The 26,333-nt window shown below is 50.1% G+C and overlaps 1 protein-coding gene across 1 annotated transcript in view; it reads right to left on the bottom strand.

Moving 5' to 3' along the window:
- LOC142572666 (kinesin heavy chain-like) overlaps positions 1-26,333 on the bottom strand; it is a 164,619-nt gene that overhangs the window by 75,157 nt on the left and 63,129 nt on the right. The window contains exon 2 of the mRNA XM_075681949.1: positions 10,504-10,591. Within this exon, the coding sequence (XP_075538064.1) occupies positions 10,504-10,591 (88 nt within the window). The remainder of the gene's footprint in view (positions 1-10,503; positions 10,592-26,333) is intronic.

The raw sequence follows: 26,333 nt of genomic DNA, 5'->3' as shown, positions 1-26,333 counted from the left end.
ATCTACCTCCAACCTATATACACGCCACGCATCCGCGAGGGACGAGCCGCGCCGGCAGCAACAAAGGGACGCCGTTTCCACTACAGCTGATCGATCGGTTCAAAACATGCTCCGAGCACTCGGCCGTTTCCATCTGTACCCCGCTCTCCTAAATGTCGCGCAACAAATTTCACTGCGCGGCTAAAAATAATCTCCTCCGAACCCGAGGGAAAACGGCTCCGTCAACGACACACGGGACTCCATGGGTCGAGACGTAGCGCGAAGAATATGTTCCCTTCGGAATCCGCCTCGCCATAGGGGGGTTCCCAGTTCGGCCTCGTATATAGCTTCGCCTTGCCTATATTTTTTTCGTTTTTCGAGAGCCACAGCGACCTCTTCCTCGGTTCAAAAAAAAAAAAAGAAGCGTTCCAGCCTTCTCGGTTCGCGACCCCGAACGGCTTCACCGTTTCCACCCCGTCGAGGTGCACGGGGTCAGCAGGGCTCGATACACGTCGTGTGTATACGCGTCATCGCCGCCGCCGCGGCCACAGAGAGAGAGCAACAGCAGCGCTACGTAGCCTGCCGTTTCAGCCAGTTTCGGCTCCGAAGCGAAAGCGACCAGACCCTCGCGCCGCAGAGAGTCCCCACCCCCCGCGGCGCGGACAACGGTGCGCTGCGCTACGCTGCGTCCCGCACGCCCGCCTCGGCGCGGCAACAGCTGTCCCGCGGCTGATGTCTTCCTTGCCCTCTTTCGTTCCGCGCTAAGCGAGAGACACGCTAGCCGCCGCCGGCGCTCGCCGCCGCCGGCGCTCGCCGCCGCAGCCTAATATCCAGAAAATGATATCAGCGCGGATCCCCGCCGCCTCGCGGCCCGCGTGATGTACCAAAGGCAAAGTAACGCGCGCGCTGACACAGAAAACGAGATCAACAAACGCACCTTGGGACATATAAGGAGAGAGTTTTCCCTTATGAAAAGCAGCACTCGCGCGTAAGTAGAAAGCGAAATGACCAAAACACTTTATACGTGGTGGGGAAAAAAAGAAGAAATATAACGTATGCCGGTACGTGTGTATAGTGCGTGTGTGTCTTCGCGTTTCGTCGTCCCACCGCCCTGGTTTCTCAACGATATGCTGCTTAATGTCAAGTTTTCATACATACTTTTTCCCCCTCTCCGGAACCCGAGTCCCTTGCATCTCCGCCCTACTCGGCGTATAAATTAGGAACGCAAGCACCGCACACTGCTCACGAGTAGTACCCCCTCCTCCTCCTTCCTCCTCCCCCCCCCCCCCCCCGCTTGTGTGTGCGCGTCTGTCATCAGCAGCTGAACAGAATCGTAAGCCTGTACAGAGATCTCAAAAAAAAAAAAAGAAAAGAAAAAAGCGGCGCGGAGCACACCTACGATTGGCAGTTTCACTGGGCTAACGGCTAACTTACTGTTGGATTAGTTCGTAACTCGTCATATTGAAGTAATTGGGCGCAGTTTAGCATTCACAGGTACGCGTGTTGAGCTCGAGTGTATGCGTTAATTGTGCGAGTGCGCGTGCGTGAATGCGTGAGTGCTAAATTGCGGCCAGTTACTTTAATGCGAAGTCTACACGTGTGCAGACACGCAAGATGGGGACCCGTTCCGAAAGACGAACGCGCGGATCGGGTTGTTCGGCGCGTACCGTAGCCTCGGGGAAAAATAAAAATAAATAAGCGGTCGCTCTCAGAGTCATCGCCGCAGTTTGTTTGTGTTGACTCGTCAATCGTCCACAGCCGCATGAATAAAGGGGCGCTGAAGAGAAACAAATCAGTCTGCACATACAAAATACTCTTTCAAAGCGATTTTCGTTCATTTCGCGGCAATAGGTTCATTATTACACGAAACCATAAAGGTGAAAGTTCCATTTTGCGAATATCGCGCGGGAACCCAGCGACGGTATACGTCAATGTCACGTCACGAATTTCGAAGTACATACTGCCTAGCGGCTCGGCTAATGTTCTCGAAACTTGCTAAGTTCAGTCTTTGTCTTATTTTAATATACAATGTAGTCCATCTTTACCGGTAAAGAATTACCCAAACCCTAGAAGACGCGTTAAAAAAAAAATTACAGGGTCTCTTATGTTATCCCTAAGACGACTAGAAGGCGAAAGCCCAAGTGCAGATGCATCAAACACGGACACATAACGTACACATCCCGCTTGATTCGCTTAGTCTACTTCGCTTAGTCATCGCTCTTACTTCGCTTATTCATCCTCTTTATTCGCTTGCTCACCCTCTAATTTCGTTTATAGCCATCCCCTTTAATTCGCGTAGTGTGCTTCGCTTAGCCACATTCCTCTTAATTCCAAAGGTCAAGGGTTCGACTCCCACACAAGCTCGTGGGTTCGAGTGTCTTAATTAACTCTTCCTTAATTAACTTCGCCTTTATTAACACCACATATCGTGGTTTCGACTCCCACCGAAGGTCGAGGTTTCGTAGCTTTCTTTCACCTTCCGTGCCGACGACGCGTTTTCGCTCAAGATCGACCGACCGATGAGACATATAAGGCTTTCGCCTTAATTAACGTCACGGCGAGTGCGGAACTTGCAAGGCGGCGTCGGTCATCCGTCTTTCGTTCCCGCGTCTTTCTCGATTTACCAAACTTCCCTTCGCGCTATGACGAGTGGCCTTTCTGGTACTCTAGAAGGACAATTTGCTAATACAGATTAAACAAAGTTACCCTTTTAATTTCCCTTTAAGACCGTACACTCTCACGGCTACGTATAACGGCATACCATCTTCTGCACCGAGCTTCCCTCGTGCTCTGACTAAGGTGCTGGACCGGCTTGCGTCGAGGCAGACTTGTTTCAAGTGAACGAAGTGTGCGTCGAAGCCAAAGACACATGTAACCATACACGTGAATGACCTCGCGCTGTCTCGCAGCCAGCAGGTCGTGGACGGCAGCAGGCGCAGTGTAGGCGACAAAGCGGCCGTCGAAAGCGAGACACGGGACACTTCGCGGTGGAACTCCACGCGCGGCGCCCTTCATCTTCCACACGTCGCTACAGCACCAGCGCGCGCACGCTCACAAAGCAGAATACACACACAGACCTCGTGCCTCGCACTAATGCCAAACTGCGTCTGTCAAAAGTGTCCGGGCAATTAAGGGCAGACACCATTACGTCTCCGTCGGCAGCGCATGCAGCGGAGAACAACGAAGAAAAGCGCTTTCGCAATGATGACAAGGCGCTCCTGCGGTCTCCACTATTGTAACCTGAGTGCCCGTGGCACCCAAACTCAATTCGCTTCCGTGCCGCGTGCGATTTAGCCACGCCCACCGCCGAACGCGCGCCGGCTTCTCGCGCGCTATTGAGGGCGACGTGCTGCAGTGCAGAGGAGAAGCCGCTCTGCCCGCAACGAGCGCTCCAATTGCCTGCCTGTCGAACACCGTCATCGAGACTCGCTCGAGCGTTACACGACGGCAGCCACGGTTTAGTTGCGCGGTGTATCATCCATAATATATACACGACACCTCGGTGACTTAAGGCGTTCTCCAGACGCGTCCTACGAGGGGCGAGCCGATGGCCACACGACCGAGAGGCGAGCAAAACCACGCAACCTTAATGATGTCCGGAAGTTAACCACTCTCATCAACTCTGTCATAATATGCAGAATCACAAATCGATTTAGGCGCTACATACGAAGGTGGTCCACCTTTATGGCGTCGTAAAATGATACACAGTCTATTATAGTCTTGCCCATACAGGTGCCCGCAACCGTTGTTGTACAGCCTCCGAAAGTTTCGGCAGGAACACCGCGTTAGAATGAGCGTGGTGCCCTCGGTTGATGTGCGAAAGGGTTTGCTGCTGGGAAGCGACGATAGCACATTAACATGTCGGGAATCTGTCGCACCATTTCAAGTGTCCTCCGCGGTCCGCATAAAGCGTTATCACCGTCTGGTCTGCTATCGCCTGCACGACAGAGACAATCACCTCCTATGTCCTAAAATAAAGTTTGGTTTATCTAAACATACAGATTCCGCATCATTACGCGTGCGTTGCACTATACCACTTGTGATATTGCTGCGGCGGCGGCTATAGATTCCTGGGCATTTACGTGTGTGTACAGCATCTACAACAGTGGGAGTAGCGCCACTCAAGGCCGTGTCGGCGGATGTGGAACATCCTTTTGACCGATGGCGTCACCAACGCGCCGCTGACCGATAAACTCGCGTATCGACCGTCGAATCCATCGTATCCACCAGTCGGACCCCGCCGACGGCAAGCTGTTTCTTACGTCCACTTTCATTTCCCTTCATCTTATATCTGCACTGCAATTAGAAAAAAAAAAGGAGGGAAAAAAAAAAAAACGTCAGATAACTTCTTTATCTGTTAGGCTGGTTGCGATTAACAAAAATCCGGCGCCTCGGTTTCCTTTCTTCCCATACACCAGCGTATAATATACGTCTACTCTTCAGCCACGAATTATGGTGGCCTGTCGAAGAAATTATTCAAAATAAGTTTATATTCCAACGCACTGCAGACTTCAGCGAACCCAATGCAATGGGATTATGCTTTATACATTTTCTAGTCAACACAGCCATATACAAGAGTACTTTAAGAATAATTAAATATCGATATACTGCACAGTCAGCAAGTACTTAGGAATACTCTGCGCGCTGAGCCGAAATGCACCCACGTTAAACACGCAGCGGGTTCCATTTACAGACAGCACCGTATTAGTCTTTTTTTTTTTTTTGTCCACCACAGGAATGAATTAGCAACAACAAACTGCGTACAGGACTGCGTACTGCAACGTCACCGACGGGGACATAAGAGGAAATAATGAACCCGTTTTGCCATGAATTCGAACAGGGAATGTGGATATGTACGAAGTATCTCTCTTTTGCCCGACATTCCGTCTTCGTGGAACAATTCTACAACATTATACAGACGTGTTCCCAACGCATTTTCAGAGTTAACCCGCCGTCCCGCAGAGCTGTTCATGCGTGAACAGCCGTGCCGCGTAAGTTCCTGCAGAACCTTACTAAAACGCCGGAAGCCACATGGAACAAACAGTCAAACTATATATTCAAACTACATTTCCACGCGGCGTGGCATAGGGGGACTGAGGCGCAATACGTATACAGCTAACGCGCATGAGCGCACAGCGGCCGTTCGAGTCAAAGGAGAAGCTGAACTTCGTCCTCACTGCATCGCTGTTTGCCATTTAATCTTCCCAGGTTCTTTCAGACAGCCATTAATTTCAGAACGCCATCTTAACGCGTCACCGAATAATCGCCCAACTTCAAAGCAGCGCACTGCTCGTGCGAAATTCTTGCAATCTCCTCGGGACTTCGCGTTCATACCACGGGTCGTCGTTCTCTCTTAACTCCGGCACACGGAGCCTTATTTCACGGCACATAAGTTTCCCGACAAGGAGTACGTGCAGCCGAGCGAGAGCGCCGTTTCCTCGCTGCCCCAGCGGAGGTCGCTCGAGCGGTTTGATTAATTAGCGCTGCTCTTGGAACTCATTACGCTTGCGACGTTCCATTAGTCTCACTTCATCAGGACGAACTAAAAAGAAAGAAAGAAAGACAAGGATGCAAGGATTCTAACAAGCTGCAGACGTCTAACTCACGGCCAATGTAAAGGGGAAGACCGCGGCTCCTCACAAGAATTCTCTCCCACGCAAATACAGACCTCGTCAGGATGCCAGGCGTCGGTTGTGTGTAATTTCGCTGCCTGAAATGTGACTGCAGAGATCGACGAACGCTGCTAGTCTATTCGCTGCACACTCGGCTACAAAGATGTCGCGTTTTTTTTTTTTTTTTTTTTTTTTTTCGAGCAGGCGGGGGACGCTGCGGGAGGGCTGGAAATTGATTGTTTGGAGGCAAGGGATGAAATACGAGGGTGCATCGCTGCATAAAATTGAAGCAAGAAAAAGTAGGCCCAACAGGGCATCGTGTCACGGTAAGCTTCAGTGTCTTCCACTACGAAATATAAATATAAGGGAGAGGGTATGGCTGAGGGTACCGTTACTTGAAATTAAATTACTCCGGTTTTATGAGCCAAAATCACGATCTGATTACGGGGCACGCCGTAGTGGGGGACTCCGGATTCATTCTGACAACCTGCGGTTACCTAACGGGCACCTAAATCTAAGTATATATGATCGTTACAGCTCTTCCCTCCAAGAAGCGCAAAAAGTGGTCGCCTGACTAAAACACATGACAAATGACCGCTTCGCCGGGCGAAACCCGTGCCCACTGAGAATACGAGGAGGACGACGACCGCGGTGGGCAAAAAAAAAGGAACCGCTTTTTCAACCGGCGCGAAGCGACGCCGCCGCCGCCGCAGAGCGGCTTCTTTCAGTGGATTCCCAGAAGAGAAACACAGCGCCGACTGGCCTCGAAACGCTTCCACGGGACGCGCGATAGCAAGCGCGAAGTGGGGAGGGACGACGACGCCCCCGAAGCTCCACGGAGGCAGCTCCGAGATGCATCGTATCGCACCGTGAGCCGCAGAAGTTTGAAGAGCGACGTGAGTACAAGGTGGCCCGCGCGTCCCGAAGCACTCTTCACCTTGCCACTATATTTCCATTTTCGGTTTCGTCCTTGTCCTGCGCTGCATTCGCTCTTATAGCGCTGGCCAAAAGAGGGAGCCACAAACCATCATTAGTGAGTTGTAGATTTTGCGTATGCAAATGGGGTTTGGGTACCCAAAGGGACCTTTCCGTACGCAAAGCGCCACCGCCAGAATCGCGTCCTTTTGTAGACTCCTTTGGGGTTATTTTGTAAGCCAGGCGGTTTGCGTCCTCGTAACTCTGCCGTACGCAAAATCGAAAACTCCCTAGAATAAGGAATCGTCCCACCTAGAGACAACCGAGCCCTGACTCGGATTACCGTTTCAGAAAATAAAGGTGTATCTCTCTCTCTCTAACATCTCGGCTATGCGAGTAACAAACAATGCTGTCACGGAAAGCACAGGGAAAATCAATTTTTATGCTTAATTGACATACCGAGTAATGAGATGAATGGAAATGAGAGTGGACGAAAATATTCTAGCCGCAGGTAGGGACCGAAGGACAAATACGCCGAAATTTAACAATCATCAAACGCTAAGGTCCTGTTAGGATCGGCCTGCAGGATCGACCTCAGCCCGCTGCAGGTCCTTCGATCGATCCGCGGTGGTGGCGCCCTTCAGAGAACCAGCGAGGACGACAGCGCTAACCGACCATGAACTTCCTTCGAAGAACTGGAGACTACGGCAGCGTTAATCCACCATGCGCCTCGTTAGGAGAATCGGCGACATTAGCAGGGCCACGTTTGGCAGCCCGTGTATTGCTCCCGTTACACCCCGTTGATTTGCCGGGTCTTCATGGTCTCTCTGCAGCAGGAAGAGCTTCCCTAACAAAAGGGTGCTTTGCGGTACGTTTTTCTCGGGCCCCAGGATTCGGCGCAGTCTGCTGACACTCGTGGCAACTAAAGGAGAAAGGCAGCTCTGGAATTTAGAGGCGCCGGCTGCGGTCAGGCGTGACCACCTGGCTACGAGGACGCGCTCAACTCGGGTTCCGGGAATCCCAAGTGCGTACGTGTGTGTGTGAGCCCTCCTCCTCCAAAACGGCGGGTCAACTTCGATGACGTTGGACGCTACGAATTGACGGAGAACTGCCGTTTCTCTCACCTACTGATCTAGACAGTACGGAGTGTTTATAAGCGGCTGTTTGTCGGCTGCTAGGGTGTGCTCGTCATCGTGCTCGTGAGCCGTGTGCTCTGTGATCCTGCTCGCGAGCAGTGTGTTTGGAGCTCCGTGCTCGCATGCTGTATGCTTCGTCTAGCGTGCTCCATTTGGGAGTCACGCTAGACTGTCGAATGTACCTCTTGTTCAAATGTTAATAGGTAAATAAATCCTGCTCGCCTAGTCCTGCCCCCCCCAAGTTCCTCCCTACGACACGACCGCCAACTCCGACAGTCCCTACCTACGTCACGCACCTTCAACACAATGCATGTGCCTTCCGGAGCGAATGTATACGCAGGGTGACAATTTTTTAAGTTTTATGGTATTTTTTAAAATCATCTGTGGCCGACAGCATAATCCTTGTCCTTGAGCTGCATTATTCAAAGAGGCGGATATTACTAGCGCGAGAAATTGAAACACATGATCAAATAATTAACAAAGAACATTAATTAATTTCGTAATTATGTTTCGTCATGTATTGCAATTTACGAATTGTAGCAGGTGAGCTTGCAGGACGTATCCACTTATAATGAATTTCCACAATGGAGTCACTTTTTATATATTATTTCCCAAAGTATCAAACGTAATACATGGGCTTCAATGCATAAAAGAGCGTTTTGTTAAAAAAGTTGAACAGCAGTGCATTCTTTTGGCAAGTTTGATGACGCATATATCCAAACTGGCGTCATACCGGAAATTCGTTCCAAGTGGCTACGCCTTGCAAACTCGCCGCATAGAATTCGTAAATTGCAATACGTGCCTTAAATAATTCAAAAGAGAATTAGTAGTTTCTGTTAATTAATAGCATATGTATTTCGACTTATCGTGCAAGTAATAACCCCCTCTCTGAATCATCATCATGATCACCAGCACACTTTATTTCCACTGCAAGGACGAAGGCCTCTGCCTGCGATCTCCAATTACGCCTGTCCTGCGCCGGCAAATTTTCTAATTTCATCTAGTTTTCTGTCGTCCTCGACTGCACTTTCATTCTCTCGGCACCTATTCTGTAACCCAAATGGTCCACCGGTTACCTGTCCTACGCATTACATGGCCTGCCAAGGTTCATTTCTTTTCTCTTAATCAGAATATCGGCAATCCCCGTTTGCTCTCTGATCCACAGCGCTGTCTTCCTGCATACTTAACGTTACCGCCTAACCCTTTTCTTTCCATCGTTCTTTGCGCAGTCCTTGTTCTCGAGCTTCTTTGTCATTCTCCGAGTTTCTGCCCCGTATGTTAGCAACGGTAGAATGCAGTTGAATAACCTATGGATGATCCGGCTCAAGGAGAAGAATTATGTTATCTGCAACAGGCTTTACTTTTTTAAAATTAATAAAACTTACAAATGATCACCCTGAATACTGTGGTGGGTTACAAAAATACATATATAAAAAGAAATAAAAGAAAGAAAGAAAGAAAGAAAGAAAGAAAGAAAGAAAGAAAGAAAGAAAGAAAGAAAAACAGAAAATTCCAGACTCTAGCCACTATTTGATTCCCTTAACCAAACTACTCAAACAATCGTCGTCGGAGAACCTGAACTTCGGTGTCCTAGTGTCATAGGTGGCGCATTACGACAGCAGTACGCGCGCATGCGCCTACTGCTGTCGCTGTATTACCTGTATTACTCGAGAAAATAAAGTTGCCGTTGCAAAGAGAAGCCGTTCGTTTATCAGCTTTCTCGAGTCGGCGAGATGCCCTCGCACAGACGCTACTCGAGACCCAAGAGTGCGCGCATTCTTTCAACGCGTCGCGTGAGTCTCCATGGTTGACCGTGGCATATTCGCGGCCGCTGTCACCAGCTATAGGCAGTTCCGTTCGAGCCGTTCTGCTGTTCTTTATGTTGTGAAGTTCGATGACCGCGTGCCAAGAAAGTTGCACCGCGAAATTTTTAGGAACATGAAAGCTAGCAAAAAAAAAAAAAAGTGTTTCCTGGAACGCTCGTTACCTGGATTGAGATGCACACAGTCAAAAAGAAAACGTTATAGGACAGTGAACGAGGGAACGCGTTCCGCACAGCACAAGCAGAGCGCTCTAGGAAGAAGCCGGCGCGCTCTGTGCACAAACAAGAGTGCGCCGTCCTCTCGACATACAGACCGTTTTGCTCGTATGCCCAGCGGCACGCGCTGCCGCGTCCACCGTCATAAACATCTCGACTGCACGTACGCTGGTGCGGCACGCTGCATGGCACACCGCCACAGCTCCGATTGTTGTCACCTGAGTGAAGCTCTTGAGTTCAAGGCTAGACATACAATAATAACACGCTGCACGTATGTTACGTATCGACAATGTTCAGACTTGACTCGCCTCCTATTCCGATTGCGGGCAAAGCTGTGGCAGCGCCGTTGCCGTTGTTTGTTTGTTTGAGTGAGTGAGCCAGCGAGCGTGTTCGCATAACCTCATCATTCTGCAGTTTCCTCTACTGATACTTACAGCGCACCCGCCGTGCCTATCACGCCTGCGCAGTTGGAGGTAAGCGGTAGCGGTAACACGGGACATTCCACTGTCGGGCCAGTTTGCGACACAGCAACCGTTAGCAGCAGCTGGAGAAACAACTACCATTGTCTCGGCCATTACTGGCGTTCGCGATATACTCGTAAAGCAATTTCCCCCTTTTTTTTTTTTCGTCCCCGCAAATCGTTCCCCTTTGTCGGCGGTACCGACGAGGTCAAGCGATACGTTCGAATTGTTACGCTTAACTGCAACCACCATGCATCGTTGCACCTTTAGGCCAGTTTCTTCATTTGAAGAAAAAAAAAAAGGGGGGGGGGGAGCGGCAGAACTCGACCCACTAATACAGCAGGAAAGACCAATGCGCATACCTTTGACGATGGCCTTGGCTGCCTCGCTGTAGACCTTCTCTTGCGTGGCGTTCGGCTTGAACACCTTGTCGTACACGTACACCTTGCCCTGCACAACCGGGATAAACAACATATAAAGAAACGCCGCCTCTGGTCCTGACACAGGAACACGTTGCGCAATACGGGAGAAATGACGAATGCCGCGTCACGCACGCCTACCACTGCAGATCAATCGCCCGCCGTTGTGAGGACACACGTGCTACACAGAGTTGTCGCGGCTCATCGCACTTTTGATGCCGACGAAGAATAGCGACGGGAAAGGCGCGAAGACACTGTGACAGCGCTTCATAAGTTTGACAACGCTGCACAGCGCAACCTATGACACACATATCACGCACATAACCAAACTCGTTACATAAAACACGGCCTGCAGATCAGGTGTTTGCAGATGTACAATGTTCCGGCCGAGCATCTGCGCGTGCACACATATAAGCACCTGGGCGAGCACGTGTTGTGGGTGAACGTTCTGCTCGGGTACTAGCCGAAGACCTGCGCCAAACCTCTGGTGCGCCACGTCCTGCGGATACCACTCATCGCCCATTTACTGCCGGGGAGAGCCACCTCCACAAACAAAGCCTACTCAGACTGTAGAGTCGTCGCACCATACAGTTGCATTCTATTTCTTCATATACGGTTTACGAGTTTCTTCGCTGCTCGGCTGACGCGCGTTGCTCGTCTGGTTATAGCTGCACCATTTTAGTTGTCCCATTTCCACTGGTCCGTCCGCCCGTACTTTCCGTTACGTCGTCGAAGTCACCCGACCTCTTGTTGTTGTTTCTTCAAAACATGGCAAGTGCCCACATGGGGAATGGACCACGAGTCAGGTAATATTACGTTCAGTTAATAGCTTATAATAACGCTCCTGAATTCATCTTGAGCTTCATCCTCGCCATATGGCGAAAAAAAAAAAAAAACCTTGCCCACAACTGTCACTACAGGGATCGCACCTGAATCCCTGCATCCCAATTTCTGAATTCGTAGGCCATTTCTGAAATCCGCCCGATTTTTGGCCACACCCCCGATTGGGTAAGTGTCGCTCTCTCTAAGATCACAATAATTACAATTGCGCAAAGTACAGTATGGAGAGCCGGAGGCACTAAACACCGCGGCGCTGCGCTAACGCGCAGATTTGCCACAGTTAGGTTAGCGCGGGGATTTGTGCACCTCGCAGACTCCGAGAACGGTGGCACTCAGTTCGGAGGGCCCCGGCGCAGGCAATTAATGGTGTGCAAAACATGGCGACCACCACGTGTTTTCGAGTACGGAAAAGTATGGCCTATGAGGCTTTCCTTCCATTACGCCGAGGTAGTCGTCGTCACTGCAGGTGCTATTAGGACACCACCTGTTCTGTTACGTCGTTCTGTTACAGAACAGAACGACGTCCTCGTCACTGCAGGTGCTATTAGGACACCACCTGTTCTGTTACGTCGTTCTGTTACAGAACAGAACGACGTCCTGCGCGTAGCAGAGAAGTTCTTCAGCGGATGTGACCGCTTCCACTGCGAGCGCCATGCCGCTGTCGCATAGACGAGTTCGGGGCCAGAATAATCGCTGACGTCCGCTCCTTTATTTTTAGCAACGCTTTCGCTTAAAAGCACTAAATTCGAGAGAGCGATTACGGTAATTGCGTAAGTGAGCCTTAAACGTCGCACTACGCCGAGGACGACCATTATACGGCGACAATTAAGTACGCACTCTGAACGGCTAAGGCCAGTAATAGCGCAAAGCGAATGTAAATCGCAACGCCAACATTTAGCACCGTACAGAGGAAAGGACGAAGAAGAAAAACAAGGCCGCAGTGAACTGCGCCGGAAGTTCTTTACGCACTTCCGGTAGACAATTTTGCGGCTAAGCAAGTGTCGATCTCCACCGCGGCTTTCCTGCGCACACACAATTGACTCCGTCGGGGGTTATGGGCAACGGTACGCCTTGTGGTTCAGGAAGACTTGCGATTGCGTGTCTCGGGTAATTGAATTTGTCGAAAGGAAAAGAAATAACAACGCTTTTCAGCCGGGACAATGCCTTTGACGGATCGCTTACTCGAGGACACCCCTTGCATGCACGGTGTGGCAAAGCCAATGGGCGGGGGGAGGGGGGGGGGGGGGCTTCGTCGCACCACCAGGACGTGCGACGCACAGGAACGAAAGTATCTCCGAAACCGATCGCCCGAGAATGCGGGCCTGTGACTTTTTTGACAAGCTCAAATTAAAAAAAAAAAAAAGAAATGCGGCTCGCGCATTGAGCTCGTGTATGTATGATTTCTTTTTAGATAGCGTTTTTTTGTTTCTTGTTTCTTATACAGTGCTAATCAGGCTGTTTACAAGCTTTCTTTTTATTTGTTTACGACCAACACCTTCTAAACTTGTGTGACGTCACTCGGGAAAAGCGTGGCAGTTAGGGCGAGTTGGTATGTCGTTACTTTTTTAGGCTTGTAACGCAGCTCACAAAGAGCATAAAAGGAATGTGGAAGGGGTAAAGAAAGGGATCGGAGAACAGAGGGGGAGTGAGCGTCCCCTATCTTCTATAGAGGCAGGGTCTCCCAGTGGCAGCGTATAGATTGCCCTTCCGGATAACGTCGCGGACAGAGCCAGCATAAATGCTATCTATGCAGGATGTGTTGGGACAGAACCGCCGGGGAGTGTCGTCCAACTCGGGCTGCTTCGCCCCGAGCTGATTCACGTATTCGCGCAAAAAGGATTCCGACGCTGACGCACGAGGCTCGCACCGGAACCGAGAGTCCGCCGATGCTCGGCGCGCGCTCTGGCAGACTCGATCGCTCCACTTGCTCAGCAGAGCTCGACTTCGCGTGCCAGCGGGAACTACTGGCCGGGGAAAAAAAGAAAACAAGAGCCGCGGCAATCAGCGCGTGCGAAGCTTCGTAATTTCCTAACCGGGGCAGGTCGCTTACGCTGTCTGCATACGCTATTAAGAACAAAAAAAAAAAAAAAAAACTGTACAGCATATCCCAAACCCCCACGGTTTCCGTGTTCCATCTCTTATATTCCCCGCGCTTTTTTTTTTTATTCTTCTTTCCCCGCACTTGGTTACCACGGACCTAACTTCACGTAAGCCGGACGAATACTGGGAACACCGTATATGCCAACGCTCAAGGTGACCTATATGGCGCCGCACGCACCTTTAGCTGTGCACCAACGCTGAACACTGAAGCAGTCGGCACGAACACGTTTCCCCCATTTTCAAACTGCGCGCTGTTTGTTTGCGCTCGCGTGAATGTCCAGCGCGACGAGTTCGGGGCCAGCAACAGCGCGCTGTTGTTATCCGGTGCCTCCCCTCCCCCCCCCCCCGGCCAACTTCTTATTGCGGATTGCCCTCAAAAAAGAATTTCAAAGGCGAGGAACGTCAATAAATAATTCCTTCACTAGCATACGTCCCCCCGTCCACAATAACGGCTCCTGGCACGGCAGCACGCGACGGCTTCGAGTCGCCGCCTCTCTGTTTGCCCGCTCCCCCATTCCGGATCCTGTATACACACACGCAGGCGCTAACGCAAAGCACAAGGCCAACGTCTGTCTTACTTCCTGTTAGCAGAGGCAGCAAGAACAGAGGAAGTGCAAGACACAGAGCGGGTTGCGTCAGCCTGCGCGCACTGCTCGCATTCGCGTGTAATTGAAGGGGACACGCACTAAAGCGAAACACTATATAGTATATACTTCAGCCTGCGCATACCTGTAAACTATTATTTCGAAACTCTCGTGTTCGTTAACTTCACGTTTGCAGCTCGGTTATCAAAAGAGAAAAGGAAAGCCACAAAAAAAAAAAAAAAAAGGAAACGAAAGAGTTTCTGAATTTCGCGCCGGAATTTCCCCATAGCTGGTACGTCAGTGTTACGTACGCCACGAATTTCTAACTATCTTTCCGAATTCGGGCACGTGTTGTGGCTCCGCAAAACTTCTAAGCTCTTCCGTAAAAGTCACCGACGCTTACTAAGGTTAGTCTCTGGCTGTTTTTTTTTTTTTTAATAAAATGTTGTCCATCTGTAATGATGAGACGCCGCCGAAATCCATAAAGTCCGGGCGATCTTGAGCGGCAACTTCAACGGGGCGTCACTCCTTGCCTTTTTGTTGTTGCGCCTTTTCAGGCTTACCAAGCCTCTGTTAAGAGTGGCATTTCCCCACCCCCCCTCTGGGATGGGGAAAGGGGGAGGGGGTATCGTATAGGGCAAATCGCCAATACGGTTTGAATAACTCGTTTTTCTCTTTAGTGTCCTTTAAGGCTCGTCTTTCTTTCATCTCTTCAGCATGGCGAGACAGAAGCATAATCGTCCACGCCGTCTTACACGCACCTCGGCCAAGAATCCACAACTATCACGGGGAAAAAAAAAAAAGTAGGGGGCTTGAGAACGCGAGGGAACCTATATATCCTTCGCAGAACGGGTTTATATTCGCGTTCGGCATACACAATGGGAGGCACCACTCGGTGCCAATCGCACGCGGTTGTGTCGACACCGGCGGCGACGTCATCACGGCACTCGAGGTTATGCAAACAGCGAAGAGCGACACACACCGACATTGTGCAGGCCGCCGTGACGACCGACCGCGGCAACATTTGTTCGGTGGTCGCACAAAGCAGAGAGACGGCGACGGAGCAACGCCACCCGCGCATCAGCCCGAAACATCCAAGCGGTTGCTGGTGTTGCCCTCACGAGCAATGGCTCGTATACCAACCACGAGGGGATAGCGCCGAAAGCCATCCACGTAATTTTCGGTTGTGTGCCTTGCGGAGTGTACACTATGCAAAAGACCAAGAGTCGCCCGGGCCCAGGGGCTCGTGGCTGCCTAACAACAAGGTCATCCGTCAATACCTTGTTTTCAAATAAAGTCTTTACTCACTCACTCACTCAGCGCTCGGAGTTCAGTTGATGCACGCGGTGCTTCACTGAGCGCACGGGCGGGCTTGAAGATCTAATTACGCAACATTAAATACCGCAATACAAGCGACTCACGCGTAGACGCGGGACCTCCGCTGAGCCTCAAAGAATAAATCCCTAACAAGCATTATTTTCTATAGTGAGCCCCACTTCACGAGGCCGCGATCACAGAAAACGACTTAATTAACATCAGACGCAAGCTACTTCCGTATTATATGCTGAAGCGGCACTGCAGATAAGCTACGCTTAGATGAACCCAATGAAGGTGAGTACACTCGCGAGGTCTGTCGGGCCGAAATCCGGTCGCCGAGTTCGTGCATGATATAATCCCTATCGCGTCGGAACTAGCGGGCGACGAGGCGACTGTTGTCAAACTGCCAAGAAGGGGCTGGTGGACTCGGCCAGCCCGCTCCACAAGGTCGGGACGGTCAACTCGACAGACTCGGCAAACGAAGCTATGCGCGCAAAGCGCTCTATTTTATGCACACGCAGAGTCGATGGCTATCGCTAAAGTTGAGTACGCTAGCGTGACCCTTCAGAGTCGGGTTCGGTTCACTTCGTCCGTTGCACAAACGCCGCGCCGATCTCGTTGCCGCCAAAGGAGCCCGCGTCAAGGTGAAGGACGCGCGCGCCCGCGAACGTGCCACACCCATGCTCGCAGAGGAGGAACCAAGCTAGCCGCGCTGCTGCTATATACCGCACAGGAGGTGCACCATGATGATGCGCGTGTGCCGGAGGTCTATAACCCGCACCGACAGCATCGCGAGAACGCGCGCAAACAGGTTGCGAAACCTTTGAAGCTGCGTGCAACCTGGAGGCGAAGACGTGCAGTGGCAGGCCAAGGTGGAAGGGGGAGGATCGCGTCCGCTGTTACCAACCGAGCATCCCCCCCTCCCCCCCCCGCCCTCTTGTTTCCGCACTTCAGACACCTCTGAGAGCAGCGGGGGAACGACAATGTGGTCATGCCGGAAGCAAAGACCGCGGGCTCGCTCCCCCTGCCGCCTCATCAACGGGCCGCTCCCCTTCTTTATTATTATTATTATTATTATTATTATTTTTTTCAATGCGGCTGAGCGTCATATCTCGGCGCGATGGCCGTTCACTCCGGCGAGTGACGGCGTTGATCGAATGAATAGAGTTTATGATCGAACGGACGCTCGACTAGCACAGTGTGTTACACTGAGCAAGGAATGAAGCAACAACGTAACCAGGCTGAGAGAGAGAGAGAGAGAGAGAGAGAGAGAGAGAGAGAGACGGAGCAGCGGTGTCTTCACTGCTCCCAAGCTGTTTACTCGAGGGCTCCTTATCTTTTCGTGATCAACGTCACACAGCGCCGCTGCCACGGAACCCCGGCAAAGCTCCCCGAGGCTTGCAGCATACCAAAGGCGGCGTTTTGCAACGCGCGAGCGCCGTTGACTTCGCCGCACCCAATTGCCATGGTAAATGCGCACATTTGTAAACGCATTCTTGATAAGCGGTGGACTTGCGTACTGTTTCCCAAAGAATATAAGGAAGAGAACGCGATTTACGCACGTCAGTGCATACGCGTCATGCGTATATGCTTTAGAATAAGAAAAGTTATTCGAACTCCTGCGCGCGCCAATGCAAAGTTGCGTTAAAACTTACAAATGTGGCGCACTAAAACTATGTATATCAGCTTGTTCTGTATGAGACAGGTACGTAACACCACCGCACATTTGCATAATACGGGGCAACGCGTGCAGGTTTGGCGCCAGGTTGTAGATGACAAGTCTTTTTCAAGCATTTTTCGATATCCAGAAGGGCTGCCAACATCCTATACAGTAGGAGGTCAAGGCCAAAAAACCGATTAAGCAACAAAAACAAAAGTGACACTAGCTGCAAGATTTCAGAACAATGTGAGATGACACGTAACACCAAATTTTGCTCGCAGGGGCAGTGGATTATTTGAATTTTCCAATCAGCAGCAGAAAGCGTTACACTGGCCAAACGGAACACGGTGTGAACGCACTATAAACGAGCACGAAAGGCCACCGTTCGGGAACGAAGGGAAACGGCTTAGTCGTTTATTGGATATTTAATTGCCATTGGGAGGCTGCAGTACGCTTTTCGTACAACAAGCGATCGTCGCAGACGTAAAAATGCACTGCTCGTTATTGCGGCACACTGCACGAAAAATAATGCAGAGCGTGCGTCTTAGGAAATCGTCATTACAATATTGCACGACCAACACATTGTGGGTAACAACGCAACGCACGCCTTGTCGTTTTTTTTTTTTTTCACATGGGTATAGGTGGCGGGAGGGGGGGGCGAAGCTGCACCAAGCGCACTGAATAATTTCCTGTATTACTGCATTCGCTGTCTTTCCAATATAAAGTTTATTTGCCAGTCCGCGCCATCCATTGTGGTTTGGCGCTGTGCAGCTCGTTTGCACAGGCGCCAATCATCGCCCAGGGGGCGCTTCTGTTAATTCTGCGCCTGAAAAGGTGTACACAGATTGGAGGAAGAAGTCAAGGAAATTGGTAACCAAGTACAGTGTAATTAAAGATGTAAATAGACAACCAGGAGTCATCAAACAGTAAGCGTGAGATACAGAGACAGCGAGTATAGGATGCAAGGAATGGAAACGAAAAACGACCATGGAGATTTACAAGAATGGGAAGAAAGAACTCAGAAGGGGCAACCTGTACGATAACATAAAGGACAGTGCCTCGCTATTTGAGGCTCGAGCAGGTTGCGTATGGATGAAGACATACCGGAGCAAATATTCGCAAGAAGGTGAGGCATGTGTATGCCGCAGCAAAATTTTGGAGATCACTAAGCGCATCCTAATGGAATTCGAAGAGATTCATCCAGTGAGACCCGTCGTTGTGAATACCCGACCCGTTTCGTTGTGAATACGTGAGGGTGTATTGTCGCCATTTTGTTCTTTTTCTTTTTACTGTACCAGTTGTCGCCGTGCGCCTATTGGCTGCGCATTGAACATGCTGTCTCCACCGCTTGTGTATCTTACATTCTTGCGTTATCGCGCCTTTGCAAACCAAAACCTCTTTGTGACTATAGTGTACTTGTTTCATGCTAACCTTTTGTTTATTTGTGCTATGTAAGCACATTGCATTGTTTGGTACTGCGTTGCTTCTGTTAAACTTGTGTTTGATTCAATCGCCCCCGTACTCAATGTTCCTGACGGAACCTGCAAGGAAACCTAAATAAATAAATAAATAACGTACGTACACCTTCCGGAGGCGCCTGAATTTAACGCGGATGGAAGCATCAACCAGTCAGCAGTCGAGATAAGCAAGTGGCGTGGAGTATTAACGGGGGGAAAAAAAGCAGGGAAGAGATTGATACAACCGGATCCGTTACAGGCATGCTAGCGATGGGCGGCAGAAAGAAAAGTTTTGACAAAAAAAAAAAGATTACGGAGATATATACAAAAATCCTAGGCCGATAAACATGCAACGCCTACCTGGTTAACTCAAGCTCTAGTATGCTATACGAAAAACGCTGGTGATGCCACCGTTCAAGTACGCGCAGGGGAAATCTGCGCGCGTACTTGCGATATCACGCTCTTGCGCTATCTCACAACACGCGAGCGGCGAAAAAAAGAAGCAGCCATGTGCAAGCGCGCATGCGGGGAATTCCACCCACACACGACACAGAGAGGAAGCTCGATCTTCAGCGTCCATGCAGATATGCGGTCAGCACACGTACGCCAGCTCATAAACGTGCTGCCCTGAAATGCGTGCCCAAGAGCACGTAGTCAAGAACAGGTATAGGGAAAGAAACAAACATGCTGGTCGTTTGCGAAGGCGACGCTGGGGACTTAATAGTGCGTGTGCGCGTGCGTGCTATGGACCACTGTAACGTAACGAGGATTCCTCTCGTTCGATTCAATTTTCCTGCCATCCACCGCACGCGATAGGCCGATGTTGGCGTTATAAAGGCACAGCTACAGCTGGGAAGGAGGGAGGGCCTCAGAATGTTGACGAAACACGTAAAAGAACAGCATTTGAATAGAACAGTTACATTATTTCAGTTATTTTTAACAAAGAGAGACAGCGAAATGTTTCAGAAAGGCCTTAAATTGGAATTCATGGACGCTTGTTTCGGCAATCTAGGAAATCTGGAGTGCTTTCACTTGAAGAATAATTCCACTTCTGCCGTCGCCAGGGGGTACTCACGTGACGTCATGTACGTCATCTTTTTTTTTATCTTATTCACGGCTTAATTCAACTGTGCTGCAGGAGATTATCGGATGGAGATAAAGCGCAGCCAATTTCATCGCGCGTGCTGCAAAACAATATGGTGGCCTCCATGACGTCAACCGCATACTGTCCTCCAGACCACGTTACTAGGAGAGTTCCCCGCCAACCTCGTAAACGCTACCTCCGCGAGACAGTTGCTGTGCGTGCTTAAGACAAGTGGGGAAGCAACCAACGAATCCCCTTACCGCCTGTTTGATGCTAACTATAAGTCCACCAAGACATTTTCACCAAAATCGGCATGCGCTGTTTGTCCCGAAGTTCCCAACACCGCAGTTCACGTATATATACGCGTATAAATAACGTAACTCCGAGGAACATACACTAACTCGCGAGTGCTTTGCTTCATTGTTTACAATGGCATTATCTCTATACGCCTAATTACTATGCAATTAAAACGCCGCCGACGCTCTTCAAGGCGACGAACAATTAAAAGAAAGAAAGAAGAAAACAAAAGATCCACTGAGTGATTGGAAGTTTACCTATTCGAGAAACAGGGAAACCCCGTTAGGGGTACTCTCGAGTGAAAGTGCACGGCAGCGGGGAACTCGGCAGCAAAGAGCGCGCCCGGTTCCCGAAATAGCCCCGACGAAATAGCCCCGGAGAACGGATGGACGGCAAAGCAGAAATGCATCGAAGAGTGGCCCGCACTCACAGGGTCGCAGTGCGGCGGGGAGTTTCCACACGCAGCGCGTTTCGCGTTCCCCGTGCTCATTCTAGGTAACACACACACACACACACACACACACACACACACACACACACACACACACACACACACACACACACGCACACACGCACGCACGCACGCACGCGAAATGCCGTGAGACCAGCAACAAATGTGAAGAGACCAACAGACAGCGAAGGATCGAAGGAGCCCTGCACGGACCGAAATTGAGGAAGTAAGTACAAGAAAAGCCCAGAGTAAGCCGCAACAGCTGCAGCGGCGCCGCGTAGAAGGTCACGCACACATACACAACACACACACACACACAGGCCCGCGCCGTGGTGCCACAAACGGAAAGCTCGCTCTTCTAAAAGGGGCAAGTTCAAGAAGGAGAAGGGTTGACAGGGGCGCATGGAAGGAGCGACGACAAGCACCCACAGCGCCGGGCGCCGGCGGCAGCTGCAGCAGCAACCCCGGGGGCAGGAACCTCTTAAGGGAGTCGGGGCCCCGGAGTTGATGGCCTTCTTAGCGCGGGGCTGCGCGGCCGAAGGCTACGCCGACGGGGAGACCGGAAATAGAAGCCGCCGCCCTGCTTTGTACGCCCCCCTTAGAACGCAGTCGAGAGACGCGGTTATAATTCTACCGGCTGCGTGCCGTGCTCTCTCTCTCTCTCTCTCTCTCTCTCTCTCTCTCTCTCGAGGAACTAAACCTCTCGGGGATTCACGGGGCAGCTGCGTGCATACTCTGCGAACGGCACGAGGAAGCCACAACGGGTGCGCGAGCTAGCTATCCACACATTTGCTCCAAATAATGCCTCAGCGTGCGGGCCGAGCTATGTCTAATAATGAACGAGCAATGTCCAACATGTCAACGAGACAAAGATAGCCGAATAGCCGAACAAACATGCAGCGCTGCATGCACCATCAGTATACAAATTTAAACGCAAAGAAATTCCGACGATACTCAAATATGTTTTGTTCCGTTTCTATATAGGTTCTCGTGAATTTCTAGCAGCCGCGTAATTCAGACTCCCAAACGCACACATGGAACTATTGCACGCCTATAGAAGCCAGCTACAGAGATATTACACGTCGCACTACAGCTTCCACGTAAGCATGGGTAACATGCGTTTTGATCAGTTGTTTCGTGTGCGAGTTTCAGTTTACGCTAATGGCACGCGTGTGTCTCTCACTGGGGCGCTGGCATGTGCTGCAGGTTGCCGTCATTAATCAAATAGGCCTGCAGTCTGCTCCAGTAATACCTAGCTAGGTTACATAGAGACTGCACTTAAGAGAAAGCTCGGGTGGTCCTATCTAAATACACGTAAAAGGAGAATTCGTTTTTCTCGGCAACCACCGCACCAAATTTGACGAGGTTCGTCAAATTTAAAAGAAAAACTTAAAATCTAGTGCCTGTTGGTGTCGAATTTATTATTTAGGTCGTCAATTCTTTATTAAAATGTGGCAAATTCGAACATTTTTAGAAAACGAAACTAGCAAGTTTACAACTCCGTAACTCAGCAATAAAATATGATATCACAATTCTGTGAACTACATGTGATAGTACACCTAAAGCGGACAAAATTGATGTGTTGCACATGAATGTAAAAAAAATATAGTAATATGGAAATACAGCTTTTGCAGAACTCTTGTACACAACGTAATAAATTCACGGAAGATATAAAATGACATGCCCGCTTTAAATGATCTAACGGATGCCGTTTACGGAACCGCGATATCTGTTTTTGACGCTGAGGTATTAATTTGTAAACTTGGTGCTTCTATTTTTTTTTTCATACTTTAGAATTTTTGAAAACCCTTTTAACAAAATTCAGCCCCTCCAAATCGAAATTCTACTTTCAACAATCACTAGAATCTAACTTTCTCTCTGAAATGCAACATTCATTAAAATCGGTCCAGGAGTAATCTCAGAAAAGCGTTTCTGCGTTTTACATGTATTTGAATATAGGCTGCGTCGGAGTTGGGCCCGAGCTAAAGCGCCCTCTCAAGGAATGCTCTTTAAGAGCCGACCTCTCAGAGGAACCCACCGCAACGCCCTTGGCGAATTTTAATGTGAAATAAACGCAGCTTCATTCATTCATTCTCTCAAAGAAACGCGAGCCGCGCCGTTCTGACCGTCCACATCACCAATACTGTACGCTGCGCGCTGGCCAGCACGGCAGAACTGTCGGGGATCGCGGTCCGCTATGGGGCCGCGAACGACTGCCCTTTCATTAAAGATGTCCAAAAATAAGGCGACCCATTCTCCGAGTGTCGTGCGGTGCGCCGCAGGAATCGGGGGAACTCGTCGTGTTCCCTGCGTAGAGACATCCTTTGCACAGCGTATTTCGAACGCTACGTATAGTACTAAGCGGCAAGCAAGTAACCACCGTACATGCGTAGTGAAATGACGATTCCGCAGCGCACCGAGAAAACGGCAGGATGACCGAAAACAGCCGGGCATGCCACGGGAACGCCCACCGACCTTGTCCGCCATCTAAGTCGATCGTGTGCGCGCAGAACACACGACACGCCAAAAAATAAATAAATAAAGTAAGTCATGCGGGCAGGCCTCACAAGGAGACGTCCAGACCTCCATCGACCTCCATCGTTCAGACCTCCATCGGTGCTCTCGACGATGTAGAACGCGGCTCGGACGCAGCGGCGAAGGTATACGCATGACGCACGCGCCGTTCTCCGGCTTCCATCAATCAGCAATCGGCTCGGGCAAGGGAGGCTGATTAGCGCTCGCTGCTTCGTTAATGGTCCCGTATACGGCGCAGCAGGTAGCTCCGCTGAAGACGTCGCTCGTGGAGGGAAGCTAATTGCCGCGGAGCGCCACGCTCAATCACGCTCTCGCTCGGAGTCCCGACCGGCGGACCACGTTCCCGCACCGTTATTCCATTTATTCCTACTGTCCAATAATTGACCGCGCTCACGCTCCTTTGACGGCGCCCATTCGCGTTACGATGCGCTCGTAAGCAAGCAAACAAGTGATTTCGTGCTCAGTGGGACGCGGATTCCACAAGAGCCGATCTGTCTGAATGGAGCTCGTAGAAACGCGCCTTCTCCGCGTGGTGCCACCCTTAAACGCGTAACGTTTGTATTCCGTTACACTCAGATCCACTTCCGCCGACGCTTATAACTTCTGTTCGTTTCGGAGACGAGCGAAACCTGATAAACGCAATGTCGACAAGGGAGAGCGCTCGCTTGAAAGGTAAGTGACGTCACGGTCTTTCCGCGAGAAAGACGGCAAACCGACTGATGTAGTTGCCGAATTCGCGTGGAGCGACCGTCGTAGCGTCGCCAACTTATACGACGTGTGAACTGCTCCAGATAAATATTTAAAGACGTGGTGCAAACAACGAATGAGGGCGCTTTTCCCAGGAGCTCATTTTTTCAAAGGCGAGTGCGGTTAGACCGTGGACACGGCGATTTAGCGCGAATGCTTTACAGGGCACGAGCTGCTCTGCGTGGATGACATCCTCGGGGTTGGCCGCGCTGATCCCCAGAGTCCCCAGTCTCCCCATTTTCCCCCACGGCCACCTCCTAACACTCTGGACACAGTGCAAACTTTGTGATACTAAATGCTGCGTTCATTTAGAGCCAAGTATACAGGGTGTTTCAGCTAACTTTAGCCAGAGTTTAAAAGTACGCCGGTGCACTCTTGGACGGCGCATGTTGCTCACTTCAGTATGTAGTGTGTCACACTATTTCGTATTTTGCTTAATTAGATCATTTGTCAATATTAATTAACCAACTTCTGAAGCAACGAAGCTAGGAAAAAAAATCCAATTAAAAAGTTGCAGAGCGGTTTGTAAAACGTCGGATTAGGCAGTTTACAACTTTCCATCTATTAAGTATTAGTGTCTTTCAGCTTACTGCGGACGCCCGCGAAAGACAAAAATATACCACGCGACATACCCGCTTGCGCGCCGTGACTGCAGCGCACCCAAACGGTCCGCGTACAAACGAACATAGCATCTAGCAGGGCGTGCTGCGACAGGGCAGTGACGCAGGCGTTGGCTGCGCGACTTACGCCAGCGATGTGCTTCCGTCGCGGCGGTTCATGATAGCGATGAGCAGAAGCAGCGGCAGCACACCCGGCTAAATGCTATGTTCGTTTGTGCGCGGAACGCTTGGGAGCAGTGCAATCACGACGCGCAAGCGGGCATGTCACGTGTTTATTTTTTTGTATTTCGCGGGCATCCGCAGTAAGCTGAAAGACACTAATAGTTAATAGATGGAAAGACAAACTGTTTATTGAGACGTTTTATAAACCGCTCTGCAACTTTCTAATTTGAATTTTTTTCCCTAGCTTCGTTGCTTCAGAAGTTGGTCAATTAATCCTGACTAATTATCTAATTAAGCAAAATACAAAATAGCGTGACACACTACATAAAAAAGTGAGCAACATGCATTTGGTCGAGTCGTCTTAGAGTGCATCGGCATATTTTTAACCTCCGGCTACTGTTAGCTGAAACACCCTGTATGTAGCAATGTTTAAGGACCCCCCAGAACGCAATAAAAAGAATCTAGGATAAAAGGTATGAGTACGGTGAGAACAGACACTGTTTCGTTTCAGATGAGATGCTTCTAATATGAACATCCGTAACTAAGTTTAAACAGTGAATGTGGGCTTACAACCGAAGGCACAATGTCATTCGAACGCAGCACCTCGGGCAAGCTTAATACTCAGAGCAAGCACTGCTTCCCACCCATCCCTCCGAGCCCGCTGTATACTATGTCTGAGTAACAAAAAAAAAGAAGAAAAGGCTTTTTGCAGAGATTGTTTGTCGTGCCCTGTGTTAGCAATAAATTGCCGCGACAGCGTGACGGCGCCACGCCAGACTATGTCAGACGCGCAATGTTTGCATAGAGCGCGTTAACCAAGCGCACGCAGTTTTTTTAGCAAGGTAAATTAATTCTGGGCATAGTTACAGCGTTTACTTTAGTAATGCCCGACCGAGGTTATAGCAAACTTTCGGGCTCCCATATAAGAAAGGATGCATCGCTCAATACGCGAATTATGCATGCGGGCGACCTGCTTTCGTCGACAGTCACCATTTCGCAAGGACTATAGATATGGTTAATAAAAAGGGGGGTGGGGGGTACTGCTCTAAAAGACACGAGCCATCCGAAAAGCCAGGCTAATGACGCCAGCGCATCGGCTTTTCGCAACTACACGTGACGACGGTCTTCCCAGTGTCCGAAAGAAAGAAAGAAAGAAAGAAAGAAAGAAAGAAAGAAAGAAAGAAAGAAAGAAAGAAAGAACTCCCGGTCTGGCGAAGTGTTCCTGCATGCAGCGCAGGCGCCACCGCCTATATCGCAGAAACAAAAATTCGCCATTTAAATTTGGCGGCACCAAATACGAAGCAGCAGCGCAGCTTGCACTCCGTCTGCAGAAGAAACGGTCAGGTATGTAAAGACGCTCGTAAAGTTTACGACACTCGGTATCGCGAAAGCTTCGCTCATGCTAGTTTCCAGGAATTCCCATATACGGTGACGTCGCGGGGCCTGACGTGGCACGGCCTTGGTACCGCACGCTGTAGCCAAACGGCGCACTACCTGCAGCCTTTGCCTGAAATCGGCAGCTGCGCTTGCGACATAACGCGCACCAGATCCTTAATTGGTCAGTGAACGTGGTGCGCAGCAAAGGGATGTAACCAAGGATCACCTCAGTTCGAAGAACACCATCAAGCAGACCAAAGGCGGCAGGGACAACGCCAAAACGAATGCACATAGATTTAATCAGCGCACCGCATAGGGACCGAGTTTTAAAAATATTGGACCCAAAAGTTTGGAGACGTTATCGGCAAGGCGTACAAAATAACGCGAATAAAAGTACAAAAGGTATTTTTTCTCAAAGACGCCTAGCTGCCAAAGCCATTTCAATATCTTTCCTAATGAACCCAAATTTACTTACACGCTGGGCGAGCAATACGTGTAAATATTGGCCGGTCGTGAACGTGGCCAAAGGTGATGAGGGAGCG

The sequence above is a fragment of the Dermacentor variabilis genome, chromosome 2 (assembly GCF_050947875.1).
Source record: "Dermacentor variabilis isolate Ectoservices chromosome 2, ASM5094787v1, whole genome shotgun sequence".
NCBI lineage: Eukaryota > Metazoa > Arthropoda > Arachnida > Ixodida > Ixodidae > Dermacentor > Dermacentor variabilis.
This window is presented reverse-complemented; position numbering and strand designations above follow the sequence as displayed.